Source organism: Vigna radiata, chromosome 5 (assembly GCF_000741045.1).
Source record: "Vigna radiata var. radiata cultivar VC1973A chromosome 5, Vradiata_ver6, whole genome shotgun sequence".
Taxonomy (NCBI): domain Eukaryota; kingdom Viridiplantae; phylum Streptophyta; class Magnoliopsida; order Fabales; family Fabaceae; genus Vigna; species Vigna radiata.
Genome location: NC_028355.1, coordinates 1,699,502 through 1,721,443, shown reverse-complemented (window position 1 = coordinate 1,721,443; position 21,942 = coordinate 1,699,502). Strand labels below are relative to the sequence as shown.

The 21,942-nt window shown below is 33.3% G+C and overlaps 3 protein-coding genes across 8 annotated transcripts; 1 reads left to right on the top strand and 2 right to left on the bottom strand.

The window, feature by feature from the left end:
• Positions 1 to 624: 624 nt before the first annotated feature.
• On the bottom strand, positions 625 to 5,136 carry LOC106762322 (potassium transporter 10). 4 transcript variants are annotated; one of them, XM_022780429.1, is made up of 10 exons: positions 4,851 to 5,136; positions 4,063 to 4,221; positions 3,658 to 3,883; positions 3,285 to 3,530; positions 3,049 to 3,099; positions 2,638 to 2,898; positions 2,370 to 2,537; positions 1,985 to 2,239; positions 1,563 to 1,894; positions 625 to 1,463 (listed from the first exon to the last, which is right to left on the bottom strand). In XM_022780429.1, the coding sequence occupies exons 2-10, from the start codon at positions 4,183 to 4,185 to the stop codon at positions 849 to 851; spliced, it is 2,277 nt and encodes a 758-aa protein (XP_022636150.1). In that variant the 5' UTR covers positions 4,186 to 4,221; positions 4,851 to 5,136; the 3' UTR covers positions 625 to 848. The 4 variants fall into 4 exon arrangements, with proteins under 4 accessions (XP_022636150.1, XP_014501657.1, XP_014501656.1 ...); XM_014646171.2 differs by having other exon boundaries at positions 625 to 1,894; positions 4,063 to 4,217; positions 4,851 to 5,134; XM_014646170.2 differs by having other exon boundaries at positions 625 to 1,894; positions 4,851 to 5,133.
• A 4,040-nt stretch (positions 5,137 to 9,176) lies between these two features.
• Positions 9,177 to 13,124, bottom strand: LOC106761908 (ATP-dependent zinc metalloprotease FTSH 8, chloroplastic). Of its 3 annotated transcripts, none has more exons than XM_014645519.2 (5): positions 12,966 to 13,124; positions 10,974 to 12,173; positions 10,588 to 10,901; positions 10,147 to 10,387; positions 9,177 to 9,749 (listed from the first exon to the last, which is right to left on the bottom strand). In XM_014645519.2, exons 2-5 carry the CDS (start codon positions 12,153 to 12,155, stop codon positions 9,408 to 9,410), a joined length of 2,079 nt encoding a protein of 692 aa, XP_014501005.1. In that variant the 5' UTR covers positions 12,156 to 12,173; positions 12,966 to 13,124; the 3' UTR covers positions 9,177 to 9,407. The 3 variants fall into 3 exon arrangements, with proteins under 3 accessions (XP_014501005.1, XP_022636149.1, XP_014501006.1); XM_022780428.1 differs by lacking the exon at positions 12,966 to 13,124 and adding an exon at positions 12,747 to 12,867; XM_014645520.2 differs by lacking the exon at positions 12,966 to 13,124 and adding an exon at positions 12,737 to 12,860.
• Positions 13,125 to 17,153: 4,029 nt separating this feature from the next.
• LOC106761910 (eukaryotic initiation factor 4A-3) lies at positions 17,154 to 21,135 on the top strand. Its single transcript, XM_014645521.2, has 8 exons — positions 17,154 to 17,583; positions 18,223 to 18,463; positions 18,561 to 18,641; positions 19,476 to 19,583; positions 19,665 to 19,784; positions 19,916 to 20,083; positions 20,403 to 20,489; positions 20,719 to 21,135. Exons 1-8 carry the CDS (start codon positions 17,282 to 17,284, stop codon positions 20,830 to 20,832), a joined length of 1,221 nt encoding a protein of 406 aa, XP_014501007.1. The 5' UTR covers positions 17,154 to 17,281; the 3' UTR covers positions 20,833 to 21,135.
• Positions 21,136 to 21,942: the final 807 nt, after the last annotated feature.

The window sequence follows — 21,942 nt, the reverse complement described above, 5'->3', positions numbered from 1 at the left end:
ATTTTATACTTTTCAAATGTAAAAAATATGAAAATTATATCTCATATATATAAATCATGTACCTTTATAAAAAAATTAATTCACAAATTTTATATTTTGGATTCAAATTAATCCTAAAAAGTAATTTAGTATTAAATTATTTTTTCAAAATGGTCTCAAAAATATAATCATGGAATATAACTATCACATTTGTAACATTAGATGTTAAACCTGAATTTTTAAATAAAGTGAAATTTTTGTCGATTTATATATTTAAAAATTAAAAATAATCATTTTTTCAAAAAAATATTGACATAAATAATATAGATAACGATATTTTTACAATATTTTTTATAATATTTTAAAATTATTTATGGTTATTATTATTAATCATGAAATAATTTTAAATTAATAATAAAAATATACATAAATAATATTAAAATATTATTAAAAAATTATTGTCAAAAAATATGGTTATCTCGTATAGAAGATTCGAACAACTTTAGTGTAGCATTGAGAATATATCAAATAAATAATGAATTTCAGATTTCTAATAAACCACCGAGTCATTCTTTAGAAGACATTATTCTCAATTGAATGATACATACCACAAGGGATCGTTGATATATCAGCTACACAAAACAGTGACTAAAATGACAGTCGCAAATGATAATAAATCTCGCTCATTTTTGGGCCAATAGGAACAACTCTTGTGTGAGAGCAATATTTACAAACTCAGTCAACCAAAAAGCCTCTCAATAGTACTAAAACAATTTTACGTTTATTATTTAATCTAACATGGTTTTGATTGACTGTGCCATAAACTATGCTCATACAAGAATTACCAAGAGAAGGGTAGTAGGGGGAAGCTATACATAGAAAACCTGACCAACATTTAAGAGACTCTCATGAGGAACATTGAAGATCACACTATTTTCTCTGCATATCTTCCTCAGAAATGCATATATATAATCCACAGCTATTTTCTTGTAGAATCTTGAATCCCTGCTAGCCCTCACAACTGTGTTTCCGAGTATATGAACCACCCCAGCATCTCTGCAACTGTTCAAAAACTCAACTTCATCAACCTCAGTTTGGTTGCTCACATGACCAGAGGATCTAACAGTAGCATTCAAGTGTGATGGTGAAGTAACCGACACTATAGAATCCAAAGAAGAAACTGTTGGATCCATATTCGTTGATGATGTGATTGCATTATTGTTCACTAGTAGACCTTCTCTTGATCTCTCAGTTTGCTGTTCATATAGACTGTAGTCATCTGAATCTGAGCATCCCTCCATCATAGACTCCAACTTAACAAACACAAAAAGGTTGTGGAAAAGCTTTTTCTCAAAGTCCTCATCTTTCTTATGCAAATCTTTGTATCCGTATCTTGCAACGCACCGAAACATGTGGAAGTTCTTTGGTCCAATCCTCTTTACAAGGAACCTTTCATCTTCTGGGACAGTGTAGACAGGAAGATACTTCACACATACAAAAACAACAACAGAATGAATAGCTGGTAGGTTTGTGATGAAGTGAGAAAATATGTGGGGTACTCCACTTGCAAGCTCTGTGTATACCAGCCCTATTCCTGGGACACGAACAAGTCCTAAACTTGGTCCAAGTCCAAGAATCCATGCCATTGATACCTTACTGTGCATTTCAAACTCGTAGCGTTTCACTGTGCCGTAATGCCATACATACATGATCAGAAGAAATGCTCCAGCAATTGCAAGGGGAGCCCATCCACCTTGGTCAACTTTGAAGAGTACTGCAGAGAAGTATGTGCATTCCACTATCAGTGATAAGCCAGTGAACACCACAACCAGAATCCAATGGCAGCGCCACACCAATATCATGATTAAAATCATAAGCAACGTTGTAACCAGCATCACTAGCACAACTGCAGTACCTGCAATTACAATGTGGGGACTTACAGTTTTGACAAAAGAAAGGTGAAAAATTATGCTTCACAACATTCTATAAAGGAATAACAACTTACCATATGCATTTCCAATTTGACTCTGATTTTTAAACCCAGCCGTAACAGCAATGCATAGAATCATAAGGATCCAATTGATGTCTGGAATGTATATCTGGCCAAGGAACTTCTTTGATGTGTGTACAACTTTTATTCTTGGGAAACAGCCATGAGCATTGGCTTGCTTGATAATTGAGAAGGTTGCGGATATTGTAGCCTGGCTTGCAACTATAGCTGCTGCTGTTGCAACAACAAATACTGGCCAGTATATTTTATCTGCAGAATTAAGGATAATCAATACCTAAAATTCATTAAAGACTCCTTAATTAAAGAATGAACTTCCACCAAGTTCTGAACATCACAAGTGGAAAATATCAAATAAAAAAATGTGAGAAATATAGCAAACCTGGAATAGAACGATAAAACGCATCATTTGAATGATTCAAGTTATGCATAAGGTATGCAGCTTGTCCGGAGTAGGCTAAAAGAAGGCAAGGAAAGACTAGGAGAGTAAATGCAATCTGTACAGAAGAGACTGGAAAGTGGGCTAGGTCTGCAAAAAGAGCCTCTGTCCCTGAAATAAATCATCACAAATAACCAAGCTCAAGTAACATAATTAACAATTCTGAAATGAAAGGAGGAAATCAACAGTTATATATAAAAGGTGAAGATACCAGTTATGCTGAGCAAAATTCCACCAAGGGAAGTCCAACCATCTCTACCTCCTCGTTTTAGATAGCGGTATATATACAATGGTGAAAAAGCTTTTAGAACACTGCTGTCATATTTACAGATGTTGAAGATGCCTATGCCTCCAATTAGGAGAAACCAAAGAAGGACAACTGGAGCAAAGAGCCAACCAACTCTATCTGTACCGTAATGTTGCATGCTGAATAACCCAACTAGTATCACAACAGCAACCAATACCACTACTTCTGCAACTCAGGAAAAAACGAGAAAAAAAAAATATTTTCAAGACCAAGAACATAAAATGGTTGAATTCGAAACTCTAATGCTTAACACATATAATGGTAGATAGAAGCAGAAGAAAAATGCAATGTTACATTACAGGTGTAGGACCGTACCGTTGCTCAAATCTGCGTGATTTACCTTGATGCCACCAACCGCAGATAAAACTGCAACAAAAGATTTTGTAATGAATATCTGGAGCTCACTGAAGGGATATTCAAGATGATATACTAAAGCAGAAAACAAAATGTACTGAAGCTGAATCATTTTATCTGCAGCCCTATGCAATACATCATCATACATATAAAGAGGTAGACCACTTCATGAAATCATTTTCTGACACAATGCATACCAGATATAGCTGGGGTAAGAATTCCATCTCCAATCACCATGCAAGTACCAACAAGGGCCAGAATAAGAATGATATCTTTGATATAAGGTTGTTCCTCTAACCATCTCTTGGTTTTTGCAGCAAATGACTTTTCACGGATGGTAGATCGACTGTATGTTGTTAGCTCTTCATCCGTACGATGCTGGTTGGGAATGGTTCTAATATTTGCATGTCGACAGAGCAAAGAATAAAGAGCCAATGTTCCACCTGCTCCATAGATATCCAACAGTATCAACAGATACACATGTTCATGTCATACGTTGAAATACTAGTATTCTTAGCTATTTCCTTAGTCCAACCATAAAAATTCTAATTACCAAAATCAAACAAATACCTTGACCATTGTCATTCGCTCGTAATACAATAAGAACATATTTGACCAGAGGCACCAGAGTAAGAGAGTATATAATCAAAGAAAGAGCTCCAATCACATCTTCCTGGTTGTCAATTCCATGAGGAAATGTATTATAGAAAACGTATAAAGGGGAAGTGCCCAAATCTCCATACACTACTCCAAGACTCTGATATGCAAGCCGCAGAAGCAACAGTGTAGAAAATTTCTGAACAAATCAAACCAATAACATCATGAAATTATACACCAAATTCTATAGCTAGAATAATATCTTTTTAAATGTACCAAAGTGGTTATGTCAGCCTAATTCTGATAAATTGCAGTCTCCTAAGTAAAGAAAACTGAATCCATCAAAAGAAATCATGTCAAGAGGGATTTGCATCCTACTTTTTCTCTGTACATGTTTTTGAGCTTTTCAGCTTCTTCATCCATCGGCTGGTCAATCCTCTGTTCCAAAACCCACATACCGCCTCTGCTATCGCCGTCTTCACCAAACTCAGTTGAAGCCATTTATGCTCACTTCAATAACTTCCTCTGTTACTCTATCTTTGAAACGAAACATCAAATAGTTAGTTATCTAAACAAACACTCACACACAAAAGTTGAAAGTAAAATATGATGAAATCCATGCCCACTAAAACTAACGATCCAAACTAACCAATAAAATTCAGAAAAGCAAGCAAATTTGGCTATTTCAATGAGTGGTTCTGAGTGGTTCCATCACCATCAATCCCATCTTTGAAAGCAAGAAAATTTACAAACCCAATTTTTATCAACATAAAATCTGCATCAGCCTAGCCTTCACAAACCAAAGCAAACCATATTCAAACCAACTACAGACATGAGAAGAATAAAACCAACAGCGCTAAAAACGACAAAATTCAGAGGCCATTAAGTGTTCTTGGTGTTATTCTCATCAGAATTGTGGTTTCACGCAATTTGTATAGAAAAAGTTTGTATTAAGGATTAACAGATATGCCAAAAACACCAGCATCTGAGTTTGGTCCCCGGTTGCTTTTCGGCAAAAATCATACAATTATTCAAATTAGTCAAGGCAAAGCTTTTAGCTGGAACCATTCTTAATCAGATATGATTATAAAATTTCCAACTCATAAATCATAGTAATCTAAAATTTAAAATTGAAAACTCAAGAATTGGTTAAAACCAATCCTCACCTTCCCTTTACTGTCATAAAAACCTGGTACTTTGTCACCCTCAAAGTGTATTCAGCAGAAGCAGTATTAGCCTCAGATTGGTGTCAGCCACAGAAGCAAAGAGCAAGCTCAGATTCATCAGGTTTCCAACACAAGATAGTTTCAGGTCGTGAGGAAGAGAAAACCAAAAGGGTAACGTTAAGGCTGAACACTGTCAGTGTCCCACAACAGACAAAAAAATCACAGACCAGGAGAGAGAAACTACATGATACAGTATAGCCACTTGTTTTTGTTTCTTGGATTGTTCCTTTATATTAATTGAATGCATATGCATCACTATTTTTGTGGTAATCTTATTCCCCTTATGAAAAATGACATGGAAGGGATAACTTCCATTCCAACCTGGTTTTATCAATGAGTGATGCAATGACCAAGAACAATAACTTAACGTTGTCTGATCAGTGTTGCGCCATGTAAACGATATATATGATTATTTTTTCAACTGTTACTTTCAGTTGAATAAGGTGATTAATAAAATTATAAAAGGAGAAACGTTCCTATAAGATGACTGGAATAATATTAAAAATTAATACCCATCTATGATTTCTTAATTTGACTTTAGTAGATTCGGTACTCAAATACAAAATCAGAAAAATTAAATTAAATAAAATTCTAAATTACTAATAGTAAGATTTTAAATAACAATAACCTACAAATAAATACATTTTTTTTGCCAAAAGATATTTTTTTTAATTAAAAAAATATTAAGTGAATAGCTTTTGTTTGATTGCCAACTTAGTTCATTATTAGTTTTGGACGGATTCTCTGTTGATTTCTTAACAAACTAAGCTTTCTGGGTTAAACGAATCGAATAATTAATCAATTGACTTTATCAGTAATGGGGAAAAAATCTTTATATCAATGACTGTGGTGTGTATATTTATAATAGCAATTATTTATTAAACTTTTTTGGCAATATATTTATAATAACACTAATTTAGATACATTGCAAAAATAATTATAATACAAAGCAATCTTAATCATGTAAACAAAGTTCGGCTATAGGTTATATTTAATCTTATATCATTAATTACTGAATCGCTGACTTAACGATTAGTCTAACAAGAAATGAGTAAAAATTTAGAAAATTTATTGTTGATTTTATTAAATAATAAATAGGAAGTGGCCCGCATGTTGGTTGGCTTACATGAACAAATTAATGTTGAAAAGGTTTATTAATTATTAGCACTGTTTTAGAGTAACTCAAGCTAGGTCAACCTCCAAAAAAATAAACTTAATTAATTATCTAAATGGTCAAACTCAAATTTATTAATTACGACGTTAATTATTTGTAAACATCATTTTGTCTACATTGTTCTATGTTATAGTGCAATTTATTAACCGATCTGTTAAAAAAATTATGAACAAAATGATTTTCTTCTAAAAAATGTAAAAGCAACTTTAGATTTTCAAATAAATTAACATCATTTCTAGTACAAAATTTTAACACAATAAATTTATTGATTTTTAATGTTTAATTTTCTCACTTTTACTTAATACAAGAATTTAGACTCATATTTAAATTCTTAACAATTAACATAAACATAAATAATAAAACATATCTCATAAATAGACTTGAAGTTTCAAATCTATTCAGTCTATATTTGTCAAATTGGTGGATAAAAATCAAATTGACATTTTTTTTATGTAACTAAAAATTAAAATAAAGAATTAAAAAATAATATTTCTGGAACATATTACTTAATGATACAAATATTTAATAATTAATTTAAGTCATTAATACTTACAAATTAAATTTTAATTATTTATTATAATAGGATAACTTAATATGTAAGCATAATAATTATTATAATTAATTCAATTAGAGATATTAATTAATTAATTAATTAATTAAAACTTAAAAATTACCTATAATGTACGGTAGTCGTGTTACTAGAAGGAACATTTTTTAATATATGTATTTTCTTTTTCTTGGAGTGTTTTAATTATTATATTCCCATGTTAGATTTCATTTTCCTTTTCTTTTCATCTTTCGTTCTCATATGAAAATGTCTTCAATGAGTAAATGTATAAATTTAAGCTTAAATTTTCTTGGCAAAAACACTCAAAAATTGGCTAGAATATCACAATTTTCTTAACAGATTTGTCTTCTCATTATTTATTTCATTGTTTGAGTATTTATATATGAATCTTTCAAAAAGAGAGTGAAGACATTAAGAAAGTTTTCAAGTTGTTTATCTACTTCTGGATGGAGATGGAATATATCATTGTTTAATAAATAACATGTCACCAATTTTTTTTCTTCCTAATTTAATATTTTCCTTTAGCTTTTTGAAAAACTTTAAATCTATAGGAAATATTATATTTTTGCTATGGTGTTGTTATCTTAAATGCAAATTTTTGTTAATTTTTTATTTTCATGTTTATCTTTGTTCTGTCTTTCTTTAGGTTACAAATTGGGCTAAAAATATGTATTTGGGATTTTCTTGCTGTGTATAAAAAAACTAATATATAAAAATCAATATTTTTTATGTAGAAATTATTATTAACTAATTTGGAATATATAATTAACGAATTGTTTTTTATTAATTTTGCTTATAATTTTTCATAATAATTATTTTTCAAAGATTTTAACACGATATTTTATTCACTATGTGTTTAGTAAGTCAAATCAAATCGATATGAATTATTTGTAAACAACTTATGTTTAGTCTAAATTGAAGTATTTTATTTTATAATTTCATAATTAATACAAAATTGACATGTAAACTGATTGTGTTATGGATCAATCTCACGAATATGCTTAAATAACTGAATTGCTTTTTTTTATGTGGATGACAATTACGAATTCATTATTTTTCTTTTAATAATTAGATTTTTCTTTTATTCTAGATGAGAATGGAAATGGATAGATATGAATGGAAATGATAAAAATGAAGATAGGAATGACGAAGATGAAGATGGATTAAAACTTATAAATGCAAAAAAAATAAATTATCAACTACATAAAAAAGTTGATAAAAGAAATCTACAAAATGGATGATCCAAATTGCTACAATCATTCTCACTGGATTTATCATTATTTTGTTTGTATGTTCTTAAAGTATTTATGTTGTAAATAAAATTTTTCACACTTTTTTTAACATAAATAACCTATTTATATCTTCTTACTTATAGCATTTAAGTTAAAATTAAATTAAAAAAAAAAATTATATAGTTTGCAATAACCATCCAAAAATCACTCATGTTGCATCAATTCTACCTAAACCCATATTAATTTTGTCTTGCAAATATCTTACTTGATATATTTTCAAGTTCTTGATCTTCTGATTTTTACTTCTATATTGACCTTATTTCTACTTATTGTATAATCATCATTTCTAACCTTTGCCATCAATAGAATATTAGTCAATACTAATCCAGAAAAAAAAAAAAAAAACTTGATCCATCTCAATAAAATTATCGACCAAATTGAAAAGGATTTTAAATAATGTTGACATAAAAGTACCACTAATTTATATTTTTCAAATTGTTAATATTGTTTAATTTAAAGTAAAATTTTATATTTGATGATAATTAAATAAAAAATTAAAATAAAACAAATTAAAAGCATTCGTGTCCAAAGAATTAGTTTCTACGTTTATTAGCAGTTCTCTTCAACAATACTTTTAATTTGTTTCTATTCTCTTCTATGCATTTCTCTTCCATTTGATTGATACCAAATTTCTAAAGAAATGCTAATTATTTAAAAACACTAAAAATAAGACACAGTAAGAAGACATAAATAGCAAAACCTTTTCCAAAAACTTTCTCTATCACCTCAAATTGTTCTGCCTCTGGTAGTCAAGTCATGAAACATCAAACATCAGCAGGAGAGGGGGAATCAATCCAAAACTTGTACATCACTTAACATTGCCCTTTTCCAATAATTACAAATCAATTATATCAATCCAACTGTTATGGAGGGGGCAAAAATATCACAGCTACACCATATTTTGACTTTCATGACATCATTCTATTATTTACCTGTTAACCCCTACTTTAAATTTCATCATGGAACCTTACCTAATATTTGCCACCATTCTGTGACATAGATATCCACCAAGATCATGGAGACGGCAGAAAAAGTTACTGCTAAACCACACTTTTGACTTTAATGATAATCATTCAATTATTTGCTTGAAATAGACCCTCGTCACTTGAATCATTATGCTACCTAAGCTCATTTAACACCCTTTTGTGACATCTAGCAAGATATTAACTTTGCATTTCTTTACTGTAGAGAGAACTCGAGCAGAACACTAATATTATGTGACATCTCACCGGTTACAATCATAAAATGGGTCTTAATATTATTACTATTCACTAAGGTTACATTATGTACTAATTGTGAAGAAACATACATTTTCTGTTGCCAATGTAAGAAAAAGTAAAGAAGCAAACTAGGATCTTTTGTCATTACAAAAATTGGAGTCGATGGTATATTACAAATATTTCACAATTTCTGAAATCCAGCACGTGGAAAGCTAAACTACATTGCAGTGGCATATAAGCTATTCAAACAGTAATTGGTGAGGGTATCGAAGGAGGGACCCGATTTTCAGCAGGAATTTCAACAAACTCGGACAGGAGAGCTCGGAATTCATCTCCACTCATTGTCTCCTTCTCCAGTAGAACTTCCACAATCTTATCAATTGCTTCTCGGTTGTTCCTTATTTGGCTCAATGCAATTTCATATGCTTCATCTGAAATTCTCTTGATAGCAGCATCAATGTCTTCGGCAAGCTTTTCAGACATTGAGTTTCTTGCCATCATTCTCATGATCACATCTGCACTTTGAGCCGATGAGTCCATGAGTGACCAAGGACCAATATCAGACATTCCGAATGTGGTTACCATCTGCAAGAGAATCATTTACATTTATTAGATAAACAAAAATGTAATCTGAAGAATAAGGGAGAATAAGAAATATTATTTTGACAATGAGTACTAAAAATTCATCCTCCCAAATGAAGAAATGTCATTGTTGCATTTAAATAAAAACAAGAATTGAGTTTTAAGCATTTAAAAAAATATTTTGACAAGACCCCATTTCAGCTCTCACCAATTAATTAGATCTAGATAAATAAAATACTGAATGTACTGATAAATTATAACCAAATTCATATTGCACTACCAATTCTGTATAGTCTAAAATACTGCTAGCATCCGTCCCCGCCAAAAGCAAACAAGAAAAGAAAAGAGAACAAGTGAAAACTGATACATCACAACATAAAATAAAGTCACGAACACCAACCTGTTTGGCCAAACTGGTTATTTGCTGCAGATCACCAGCTGCTCCAGTTGTAACCTCGGGCTCACCAAAAATAACTTCCTCTGCTGCTCTGCCACCTAGTCCACCAACAATTCTTGCGAAGAGTTGTTGCTTGGAGATCAGCGTTGGGTCATCAGCAGGAATAAACCAGGTAAGACCCCGAGCTTGCCCACGAGGAACCAAGGTAACCTTTTGCACAGGATCATGACCAGGAGTCAAAGTTCTGCAAGTACAGATAGATATTTGAGAACAATTTTCTTGTTTGTTAGAAGAACCACTACTTTTTTCTGGATTGCACTTATATACAAGTGTAACACCAGTTTATATAGGCATAGCACCTTGCTTTCATTGCCATCATACACATTTACTTAAAAATCATACAAATTTACATAAAAGAGAACTACACCCTGATATTTGGCTTACCCACAAATAGCATGCCCAACTTCATGATAAGCCACTAAGCTTTTGCTCTTCCCATCTGTCATCACTGTTCCTTCCATTCCAGCCACAATCCTATCAATAGAATCATCAATCTCTTTGGATGAAATAGCTGCCTTTCCTCGCCGACCAGCTAGTATAGCAGCTTCATTCAGCAGGTTTGCCAGATCAGCTCCACTAAAACCAGGTGTTCTCATAGCAATTACCTCAAGTGAAACATCAGCTTCAAACTTTTTATTGGAACCATGAACCTTTAAAATTTCAGTCCTTCCCCGAATATCTGGAACATCAACTGTCACCTGCAAAAAAACAGTACATTCAGAGATTGGCTAACACAAATGTGTATTAAGCATTAGCCAATATAATCCCACCTGTCTATCAAATCGGCCTGGTCTTAACAATGCAGAATCAAGAATGTCAGCCCTGTTAGTAGCGGCAATGACAATGATACCAGTATTACCCTCAAATCCATCCATTTCTGTCAAAAGTTGGTTGAGGGTCTGTTCTCTTTCATCATTCCCTCCACCAATTCCAGTACCCCTTTGCCTTCCAACAGCATCAATTTCATCAACAAAAACAATGCATGGAGCATTCTCTTTGGCCTTCTTGAATAAATCGCGGACTCGGGAAGCACCAACACCAACAAACATCTCCACAAACTCAGAACCTGAGATTGAAAAAAATGGGACACCTGCTTCACCTGCAATAGCCTTTGCTAAAAGTGTCTTCCCAGTTCCAGGAGGACCAACAAGAAGAACACCTTTTGGTATGCGAGCCCCAACAGCGGTGAATCTCTCAGGCTTTTTAAGAAATTCCACCACCTCCATAAAATCCTGCTTGGCTTCATCCACTCCAGCAACATCGTCAAATGTCACTCCAGTATTAGGCTCCATTTGAAACTTGGCTTTGGATTGACCAAAAGCCAGAGGAAAGCCTGATCCACCAGGACCTCCCACTCCTCCTGATGATCGTCTTGACAGAAAGAACAATCCTCCAATCAAAATTAGAGGGAAAGCCAGGTTCCCAATCAGGTTCACTAACGGAGAACCTGTCTCTTCTTGGCCATTATGTGCGGCAAAGTCAATGTTCTTTTCCCTGAATTTCTGAAGGAGCTCTTGGCTAAGTCCGGGAAGTTGAACACGCACTCGCTGCACTCTATTGCCCAACTCAGGAGATACAGCCTCCACAATAGCCGAGGTTCCATTCTCATACAGATCCACTTTTTTAACTCTATCCTTGTCCAAATACTCAAGAAACCTAGAATAAGACATTCTGGAGGAGGATGCCCCTTGTTCATCAGCGTAAGCTTTCCCACTTCCTAATAGTACCGGTAAGCCAACTCCGACATTCAACAATTTCAAAAATCCTCTTCTCCCTTCATGTTTTCTTCGATCCAATGATGCCTTCACTGATAGTGTCTTTGATTCCTTATTCAGTGATGAAAGTCTATGAGATGCGAAGAGATGTCTTCCATTGACTTCCTTGCCAAGAATTATTTTATTGCTCTGTGTATATAAACCACTCCCACCAAGGCATGCCAATGATGCTGCCATCTGTGTCAAGAAGAGGACCTGAAATATGAATCATTTAACTGATTATATCTGTGATTAGCAGGAAAAAGCATAGCGCAGAAATAGCATAGCCGATTGCCAAGCGATTCCTTCTTACACAACGCCACAACAGTAAATTCAGTCTACCAACTCAAAACAACACTCATCTACATAAATTGTGCCCTTGGAAATTCTAGCTATGAAAAGAAACAAGCTACAGAAGAACAAAAGTTCAGCAGAACGAACAAGTGGACGACGGGTCATGCAAGAAGCCAATTTCAGATCTTAGGATACAACATTTTTTACGAAAGTAATGTATTCATAAGAGTAGAATATACAGCATGTAATAGTTATCAGTAAACTTCTGTTTTCTCCTTTCCTTGTGAATCAAATATACATGTTAAACTTAATCTAATGGTATGTAGCGACTTAAATATACTAGCATATGACACCTATTATTCTATCAAACCATCAACAGGAGAAACTCAGGATAATTTAACAGGAAAATAACACACACAAAAAAATATTAACCAGAGCCAAGTACTGCAAATATATACAAAAACAAATATGCAATTGGAACAAACTTTTTCTCACAATCTCTGGAGTTATAAGCAGTCTCGATTCAAAGGATGGACCGAAACAACTTCAAATATGAAAACTTTGGCTCAAAGGGTCCACCATTAACAACTCCAACAATCAAATTATTGACATAACAAACGAGTAAATAAAATTGGCCAGTCAAGAAGAGCTCAACACTACAGAAAGATGGGAGAGACCCGTGAAAAGTAGAGGGCAAAGGAAGAACTCACGTACCAGAAAACGAAGAATCTGAGAGTGAGTGTGGAAAAGGGAGAGAGAAGAAGAGAAGTGAGATAGTGGAAGAAGCTACGGAGGTGCAAGAGACGTGTTTGGGTTTGAGATGGAAACGTGGAAAGAAAGAGAAGTAGGATGTGACTGGGAAATGTGAACATTTTCGTGATCTTACTCTTAAGATTCATTTTCTTGGGAAAGGTTTTTAATAAATTTAAAAAAAAAATTGAAGTATAAACGTTTTGATTTATTCTTATAATTTTGTAATTTAATATTAAATTCCTCCTAAAGATATAACCATTCACCTTTTTTATATCAAAGTTTTATAATATAATTAATTAATTTGTTAATTTCTTCGATGAATGAATTATAACGGGATCTCACTGACCATTGTTGTAAGAGAATGGTAAAAAAATTATAAAAGAAAATCATTATAGGCAATAATACAATAATGAATTATTGAAAATAATACACGGACAATTCCTTTTATTTTGTTAACCAATCAATCTACTTAAAGTCTGGTTTATTCAATAGAAACTTTAAATTTATACGTTTAAAGAACATACCTAATTAAATAAGGTTGTGAAAAAACTCCCATGGGTAAATTTTTTTCTGCCAAATAGGTTATTTACCCTTTTAATATTAGATATTAAATATTATATATATATATATATATATATATATATATATATATATATATATATACACGTGCTTATTATACTTGTATTTTTATATAATATGTTGATAAAATTATAGTTTCAAATTATAAATAAAATAAACTTTTGGAATAAAAATATAATTATTAAAGTAAAAATTTAATTTGTTGGACTATTTAAATTTGACATATTGTAAATGTTAGGATTTGTTTAAATATATTTTTTTAACCTTTTTAGAGAAAAAAAAAATGGATCATGTTCTCACATACTCTATAACATTCTCTTTAAAGATTTTAACAACTCCACATGTCACCAAGTTTTGATATCAAAAGTGTTCGTTGTCTCTCTTAGTACTCAGTCTCCGTACAAAAGATGAGATTGTGTATAAAGAGAATACTTTAACATTCAAGCAAAGTAATAAATGCATAATTAATGAGAACATAAATAAAAAACCTCAATGATTGTATTATTTATAATGTTGTTTATGATGTTTGTGGGCTTTTACTTGGATGAGTTTGAGTTTAGGCCCACTAACCCATTTACCTTAGATGTCTTCACTATCCCAGAAGTAGGAGTAGATACAGTCAAGTCATACTATAGCTCTCTCAATGGCAACCCCAACTCTCTAGCACAAGTATCTGACACAAATGAGTGTGTCGCTCCAGAATCAAACAAGACCATGCAAAATCTACCATCCAATAAACATGTACCAAAGATCAAATCACCTGAGCTAACTGCTTTTGTTCCAGTCAATGCATAAACACGTCCTGCAAGAACAAATATCCTCTGCCTAGAATTGACGACTTGACGGACCAGTTGCATGGGGCAGTTGTGTTTTCCAAGTTTGATCTGTGGTCCGGCTATCACCAGATACTAGTTAAGGCTGATGATGTTCAGAAGTTATAGCATGTGTTTGATCATATCCTTATAACAGCTACAGAGTAGACAATACGTTATTAACTCTTACAGACCGACAAGTAATCACCCAAGACACTTAGTAATAGTCACATATGATGCAAATTAAACATGTTTAAGTGCCTACACTTAAAATGTATTCAGTTGTAATTTGTGCAACATTGTCTAAGGAGAAGACCAATATTTGAAAGGTCGAGGAGTACTTAGCCAGTACACCAACCCCCATTTTTTTATGCATTGTTAAAGATATGTTAATTAAGAGAATAAAACAACGATAGTTGGTCCTCGACTTTTAACTTGTCAGCCAAAATATCAGTACTCAGTAGTCGTCTTATAAAGTTTTGCAAAAAAAATTGTATCTTTAGTTATAACCTTACAAGTATAGTAGCCTCAACCTCGAGCAGCATAGTGACAAAGATGTTGTAATGATTAAGTGTCAAGAATGTTGTGGTGAAGGAGGTGTAGAGGTGTGACTGATGTGTTGCACATGAAACAATGTGTTTTGGAAGGGGAATAGTCGCGACCCTTAGCCCTTAGATCTAGATAAATATAACGATTGAGAGGGAGGGGTGTGCAAGTGAAACGTTGATAAGGGCTTTATTTGACATAATTCATCACCAAGTTCCAAAATATTAGAGTCTCCATGTTTACGAGAAGTTCATCCCTTCAAAGGTCAATTACTTGAAAAGTTGATTATTTATAGGTCTAAATGTATGTCTTATAGAGGTTCAAACACAAGTTCTCAAGAGGATTCAGATGGTAATAGTAGTGTTGGTAGTCAACTATCAATGTCATCGAACACATCTTCGTCTTGTGGTATAGGGGTCGAGATGAAGGAAATCATAGAGAATAGGGAAGATCTCGCCGAAGGACATGTTGAGTCCTTGTTACCTAGGAGGGAAAGGTGCTAGTGGGTAGACCCCTTGGTTAGAACGCAATTCTCCAAGTTTAGGTGGTCTGGGATTTTAAATTCTTGGTTAAACAACATCTATGTTTTTTATAGAGGGTGTCCGAGGACATTGTGTCCCTTAGGAGGGTAACTGTTATTGACAATGTTTATCATGGTCGAAAGGGGTATGAGAAGGAGTTATTCTTTATGCATATAAAATTTTTTCTTCAATTGCATGTCAAACTACCCTTTTGTCGAGTTTTCATTCTAAACATTTTGTATTCTCATTATGCTTTTGACATCCATCATTTATCTATCACCATAGTTAGTCAAAGCACGCCCAAAATCCAAATAAAGTTTAGAAACTAGGCTTTCACGTACCTTAGTAACAAATACAACACTAGTAATGGTTTATCCTTATTATCAATTTACATGTTGATTTTCGCTATATTAAGAATGTCATGTTCAATCCATCTACTAATTTATGAGTTTTCTTTTCATTAGTCATCTTATATAAACATAATGATTTCTTTATATACAAATTATTCACTAGAAACTTCATCATATAAAACCTTTTGAGCTCTGTCTATAACCTCACTTACACTTTTATCTTTAAACACCTCGCTCAATACTTTATAACCAACAATATTTTCTTATCCTTCTCAACAAGGCAATAAAAAGTTTGTATTCACTAGATGAGGGCACATCTTCAATTACCATAATCCAAAATAGTTTTTCCCTAACGAATTTCTCAAATATGTACTTTATACTAAATATTGGATCATTCTATGTACATCACACTAGTTTGCTATGAATTCAACACAAGTTCATTGGAATGACACAATTCAAAAATACCTTAAACACAATATAAAATCAAGTGATAAATTTGAAAATGAAACTTAGAAAACTTTAACCCATATGTCATCAATTCAATATTTTAACTTAAGCAACATCAGATATATCTAAGACAAAATTACTTCCTATCTATATAACAAATATAATTAACTATGTGAATCACATTAAAAATCACCAATAAAAATCATCACACATGACACACATTTATCATACTAGCTTTATTAATTAAAACATAAACAAAATTATTATATATATATATATATATATATATATATATATATAAAGCTTATATGAAACCTAAATTGCTTCCTATGCTTATCACTAAACGACCCACAAACACAAATGCTATGAAACCTTAAAAAAAACTTGTTTATTGAACATATAAAATTTTATTCAAATATTAAACCATACATTTTAAAAATATTGATATGTATATTTAAATAAATTTATTAATTAAAATGATCAATTTGAATTATCATTATTTAAACATTTTCAACAAAAATATTTGAATGCTAGTTGTAAAGAATTTTATGGTATAATTAGTTCATTACACACTTTAAATGAGATAAAATTTCCCCATTATTTTATCTTATTTTTATCAATACCATATCTTATTATATCTTTTACTATCAAATAGGTCTAGGGATATTGTCGATTAAACCTTGGATAGAAATAATTATTTTTATTAATTCGGTGTATTTAGTTTAATTTATTTTAATAAAAACAATAACGTGTATTAAATATTTTAATTTAAAAAAAATGTTCCTCTAACTTAAGAAAGGGTTAATTATAATCACATTTAGAGAAACATTTTATGGTGAAACTGAGGATAAAGCTGAAGCAGACTGAACAAAAGGTTACGTTATGTTATGGGCCACACGCATTATAATATAGGTTTGAACCGGACTTAGGGCTGCAGCACTTTGAACTGATCTCCCAAATTTTCGTTGCCTCCTATCACTCTCTCCAACCGAAACCAAATCGTAGTGCGGCGGCGGCGGGCGATGGCAACAACGTCGGTGGTGCCGGCGAACCGTCGGAGGACGGTGAACGCGGCGGAGGAGTTGGACTTCGAGACGACGGAGGGTGTGAAGGCGATCGCGAGCTTCGAGGAGATGGGGATAAAGGACGATCTGCTCCGTGGAATCTACCAGTACGGCTTCGAGAAGCCCTCTGCCATTCAGCAACGGGCCGTCACACCAATCATTCAGGGCCGTGACGTTATCGCCCAGGCTCAATCCGGAACCGGCAAAACCTCCATGATTGCCCTCACCGTTTGCCAGGTTGTCGATACCTCCGTCAGAGAGTAAGTAGCCTTCGTTTCTTCTGTTTTATTTGTCCTCTCTTTGTTACCAGAGTTTGAATTTCTAGGTTAGGGTTTTTCACGGTTTCGTCGCCGTTTTCGGTATTCCTGGGAATCGTTAACGAACAATGGGTATTAGTGTGGTGTTGAGATAGGGTTCGGGATTTTAAATTGCGGATTTGTTTGAAATTGTGGAAAATACTGCCTTTGCAGCTGAAATTTCAGTCACAGACGGCAAAAACCTTGACGTTGCGACTGAAACTGTGGTTGTTTGTAGGCGTATTTTGAAAAGCTTGCCCGTGGCAAACAAGAGACTTTGGTTAGGCGATGATAGAGGGTTAATTTTTGAGTTTTAAGGGAATATTCTGAAAATTAAGATTCTTTTCTTAAGAACGGAGGGAATGAAATTGATAGGTTGTCCAGAACTGTTCGGATTATTCATTTTGAGAGGAATGAGTAGCAACGTAAATTTAAAAATGAAAACTATTGTTTGTGTCATTTTCCTCCGGAAGCCTCCACCCAACCTACTCTAAGAATGTTTGTTCAAGTTGTGTGTGTGTTTTACTTCTGACTGAGTGTATTATCTTTTAGAGTCTGTTGACTAAGTATTTATTTAGGGTTGTTGTTTTGTTATTTTTGAAGGGTTCAGGCCTTGATATTATCACCAACAAGGGAACTGGCCTCTCAGACTGAGAAGGTTATATTGGCTATTGGGGATTTCATTAACATACAAGCCCATGCTTGCATTGGAGGTAAAAGTGTGGGTGAGGATATTAGGAAACTTGAGTATGGAGTTCATGTGGTGTCTGGAACTCCTGGTCGAGTCTGTGACATGATCAAAAGGAGAACATTGCGCACGAGGGCTATCAAGATGCTAGTTCTGGTGTGTTCATTGCTTCCATTTGTGAATAGTTGGTTTCAAATTTATTTTGTTTTCATGTGTCTAGGACTTTCATATATCTTTTTGCTTTTGGTAACAGGACGAATCTGATGAGATGTTGAGCAGAGGATTTAAAGATCAAATTTATGACGTGTATAGATATCTCCCCCCTGACCTTCAGGTTCTGTTTCCCTTGTAGTACTCTTTTCTATTAATGTATATGAGTTTTGGGATCAAATTTCTGCAATTGTTAAGGTGCATAGTAGTAGTTAATTTTTGGCAACCGTTTACCAGTGAAGAATAACAAATATTATTTGGGTTCAAGATAAAATTTTTGACAAGTTCTTATTTTATAAAAGCTTGTTGGATAAGTTCATATCTTGTATTCAACCACACCCTAAGTTGCTTGATTATAGCCTAAGGAATGGCAATGAAAAAAATGACATTGAAGCAAAAACCATAATTCAAATTCAGAATAACTTTGCCATCAAATAGGGATATGGGAGGTGTGCTGTGAATGAATGTCTCTTAGAAAACTGCATTTCATGGTTGACATCATTTAGAGGTGTGACATTGATGGGGAAAGAAACTGTGGCCAGAATTCAACGATAAATGGAGAATGGGGGTTCTGAAGCCTCTTTTTTGAAATTTTGTTTGTTTATAATTTCCAGTTAGTTCAACTTTTCATTTCATTATAAACTATGTACCTAAAATCAATGACGTTAAAATTTAAGTCAATAACTAAATAGCGGGGCTTCTGCTTTTCATCACAGTAAGTGGCCAGCACTGATAATTTGATTGTTGAACCATTCATAAATTAACTAGCTAGGTGAGTTTATTTTTTAACTTAATTAGGTGCATCTTCAGGAACCCTAGTCTATGTTACTGAAGTGATTCTTATTTATATTGCTCAAACTGCATTCTCGTGGATCATTGTTGTTTGGATTCTTTTGAAGCCTGATTAATGTTGTAAGGTATATTGTAGTGTTTGAATAACCGAGTTTTAACTGTGTAGGTTGTCTTGATTTCTGCTACCCTTCCTCATGAAATACTCGAAATGACAAACAAATTCATGACCGATCCTGTAAGGATCCTTGTAAAACGTGATGAATTGACATTAGAGGTAAGCAAGCATTTTTCAAATTCTTATTGATGCTTGATTTGAAATGGATATTGATGCAATTGCCCCACTCCACGATTACAGGGCATCAAGCAATTTTTTGTTGCAGTTGAAAGGGAGGAATGGAAGTTTGATACCCTTTGTGATCTTTATGATACACTCACCATCACTCAAGCTGTTATATTCTGTAACACCAAGCGGAAGGTACATGAGAACTGTCAAACATTTCCTACTAGGATAGGCCATCACTTCAAACACACTGAATAATTTTTTTTGGATTGTATACCATCCGTCTGTGTTTGCTTGTTATGATAGTTTCTATCCTCTTGGTACAGGTTGACTGGTTAACTGAAAAAATGCGTAACAACAATTTCACTGTCTCATCAATGCATGGTGACATGCCTCAGAAAGAAAGAGATGCTATTATGGGAGAATTTCGTGCTGGAACAACTCGGGTACTAATAACAACTGATGTTTGGGCACGTGGTCTTGATGTACAGCAGGCAAGTTGTGGTGTCGGTCTTTCGTGTATTTACTTTCCTTTGTTTTATCTGCTGTTGAATAAGATAAATTCACATCATTCATATCCGAAATGTGTGGGTATGTGATAATATGTCATGAGTCAATAACCCTATTCTCGGTTGCTTATATTGGCTATTTGTTTTTGTTCTTAATAAATTCAATTGAATGTAATTTTTGATAATTAAGTTGATCAATATCAACTGAGTATTTAGAAATTCTATTGTTAATTAATGTTGAATTGTATGTACATGATGGAGGAATTAATCGCTGATATTGTCATGCATTTACTTTTGTTATCAGGTATCTCTAGTTATCAATTATGACCTTCCAAACAATCGAGAGCTATACATTCATCGAATTGGTCGCTCTGGACGTTTTGGGCGAAAGGTACTGGGAACGTTTAAATAGTTGAAGTAATGTTGTTTGTTTAGTTTAATTTTTACATGAAAAACCTTGTTTTTGCACTCAAACAAATTTGAGAGATTATCTACTGTTTCGTGGTCGTAGTACTCTTTGTTTCCGTTTGGTTGCATGTTCTTTTGGCCATTAACTCTTGTCTGTCTTATATAATAATATATATATTACTACTTGTAATTGGTCCAATCATGGTTTGCAGGGTGTTGCAATAAATTTTGTGAAGAGTGATGACATCAAGATCTTGAGAGACATTGAGCAATACTACAGTACTCAGATTGATGAAATGCCAATGAATGTTGCTGATCTTATATAATATTCCTCGCGGTCTTCTGGGTGGAGTGGGTTTCGCATACCTTGTGGTAGGGAATAGTGTTTGAATGTGGTTTCTTGCTGGAATGCATTCGTGATGCTCTTGTAAACATTGACATTTGGTCACATTAGAATTTTTACCAGAGTGATTGACTGTACCTGAGTTAGTGTTTTCTTTCTGATGAGGTTGAGAATTGAGATTAATGTGTAAATTGTGTTGAGATGTTACATCTAATGTATTACTCTTGATATTGAATTTGTATTTACGCTTCAAAAGACATTTCATAACTGATTTTTGGTTTAATTATTCAGCCCAATTACGGGCACATAGAGTTTACTGTAGTTGTAGTTGTCTTATTATAGCTGCCAAGAAGTGGGGATCAAGAAACCTCGTATCGAATTCCTGTGACTATGATTTCGAATTGAATGACTTTGGTGAGTGGATAGTGAAATTCTTAGAATGGGTGCTACGAATTTGAGGAATGACTTGGGAATTTCGAGACTCAAAAATCTATCTCCCTCAAATAGTATCCACATCCTCCCAAAATCAGTCATTCAATTTAGTATTTTTTTATCCTCTCATCCCTATTTTAATTGGGCTGTCTTACAAGCAACTTAAAAGCAAAACGTAGTATCTCGCACGTTTTTGACTGAAAAGTTGATGGAAAACTCAAGAACTTCTGAAACTCTTGTGTTGCTTCTGACTGTGACTAGTGCAGTAAAGAATTATGTTAATAACTCAATGTAAGGGACATAAGTGAATTTTGTGCAACCACGCCTATGATGATCATCGAACGGGTACTTTTTCAAAATATATCACTACAAAATTAGACATAACATGTAACTGTATGGGTCTATAATTCCTTTCATTGAATTGAAATCAAAGCAATTCTTCTCTCAACTTATTTAAAATAAAATTATTGAAGTAGGGTAGGGTTTCAGAGCCGTAAGACCCTAATACAAAGCAAAAATTATCGTAAAACTTTAATAATAATGTGACCATGAGATTAAAAAAATAAATTAAAACTTGATGTTATTCAAAAAGATGACCTAAGGACATACAAAGAATCGAGAATCGGGGCTGTTTCTTCCTGCACCCGATCCCATTATTTTT

What these genes read in the sequence shown, in the direction of transcription:
- LOC106762322 (XM_014646171.2), bottom strand. Translation starts at nt 4,185, where the DNA reads ATGGCTTCAACTGAGTTTGGTGAAGACGGCGATAGCAGAGGCGGTATG. An exon ending in GTTTTATCGTTCTATTCCAG is followed by an intron (nt 2,240 to 2,369) that starts GTTTGCTATATT and finishes TTAATTCTGCAG; the next exon opens with ATAAAATATACTGGCCAGTA. An exon ending in TCAAATTGGAAATGCATATG is followed by an intron (nt 1,895 to 1,984) that starts GTAAGTTGTTAT and finishes TTGTAATTGCAG; the next exon opens with GTACTGCAGTTGTGCTAGTG.
- LOC106761908 (XM_014645519.2), bottom strand. Translation starts at nt 12,155, where the DNA reads ATGGCAGCATCATTGGCATGCCTTGGTGGGAGTGGTTTATATACACAG. An exon ending in GTTGGGCATGCTATTTGTGG is followed by an intron (nt 10,388 to 10,587) that starts GTAAGCCAAATA and finishes CTGTACTTGCAG; the next exon opens with AACTTTGACTCCTGGTCATG. An exon ending in TAACCAGTTTGGCCAAACAG is followed by an intron (nt 9,750 to 10,146) that starts GTTGGTGTTCGT and finishes ATTCTCTTGCAG; the next exon opens with ATGGTAACCACATTCGGAAT.
- LOC106761910 (XM_014645521.2), top strand. Translation starts at nt 17,282, where the DNA reads ATGGCAACAACGTCGGTGGTGCCGGCGAACCGTCGGAGGACGGTGAAC. An exon ending in ATCTCCCCCCTGACCTTCAG is followed by an intron (nt 18,642 to 19,475) that starts GTTCTGTTTCCC and finishes TTAACTGTGTAG; the next exon opens with GTTGTCTTGATTTCTGCTAC. An exon ending in GTGATGAATTGACATTAGAG is followed by an intron (nt 19,584 to 19,664) that starts GTAAGCAAGCAT and finishes CCACGATTACAG; the next exon opens with GGCATCAAGCAATTTTTTGT.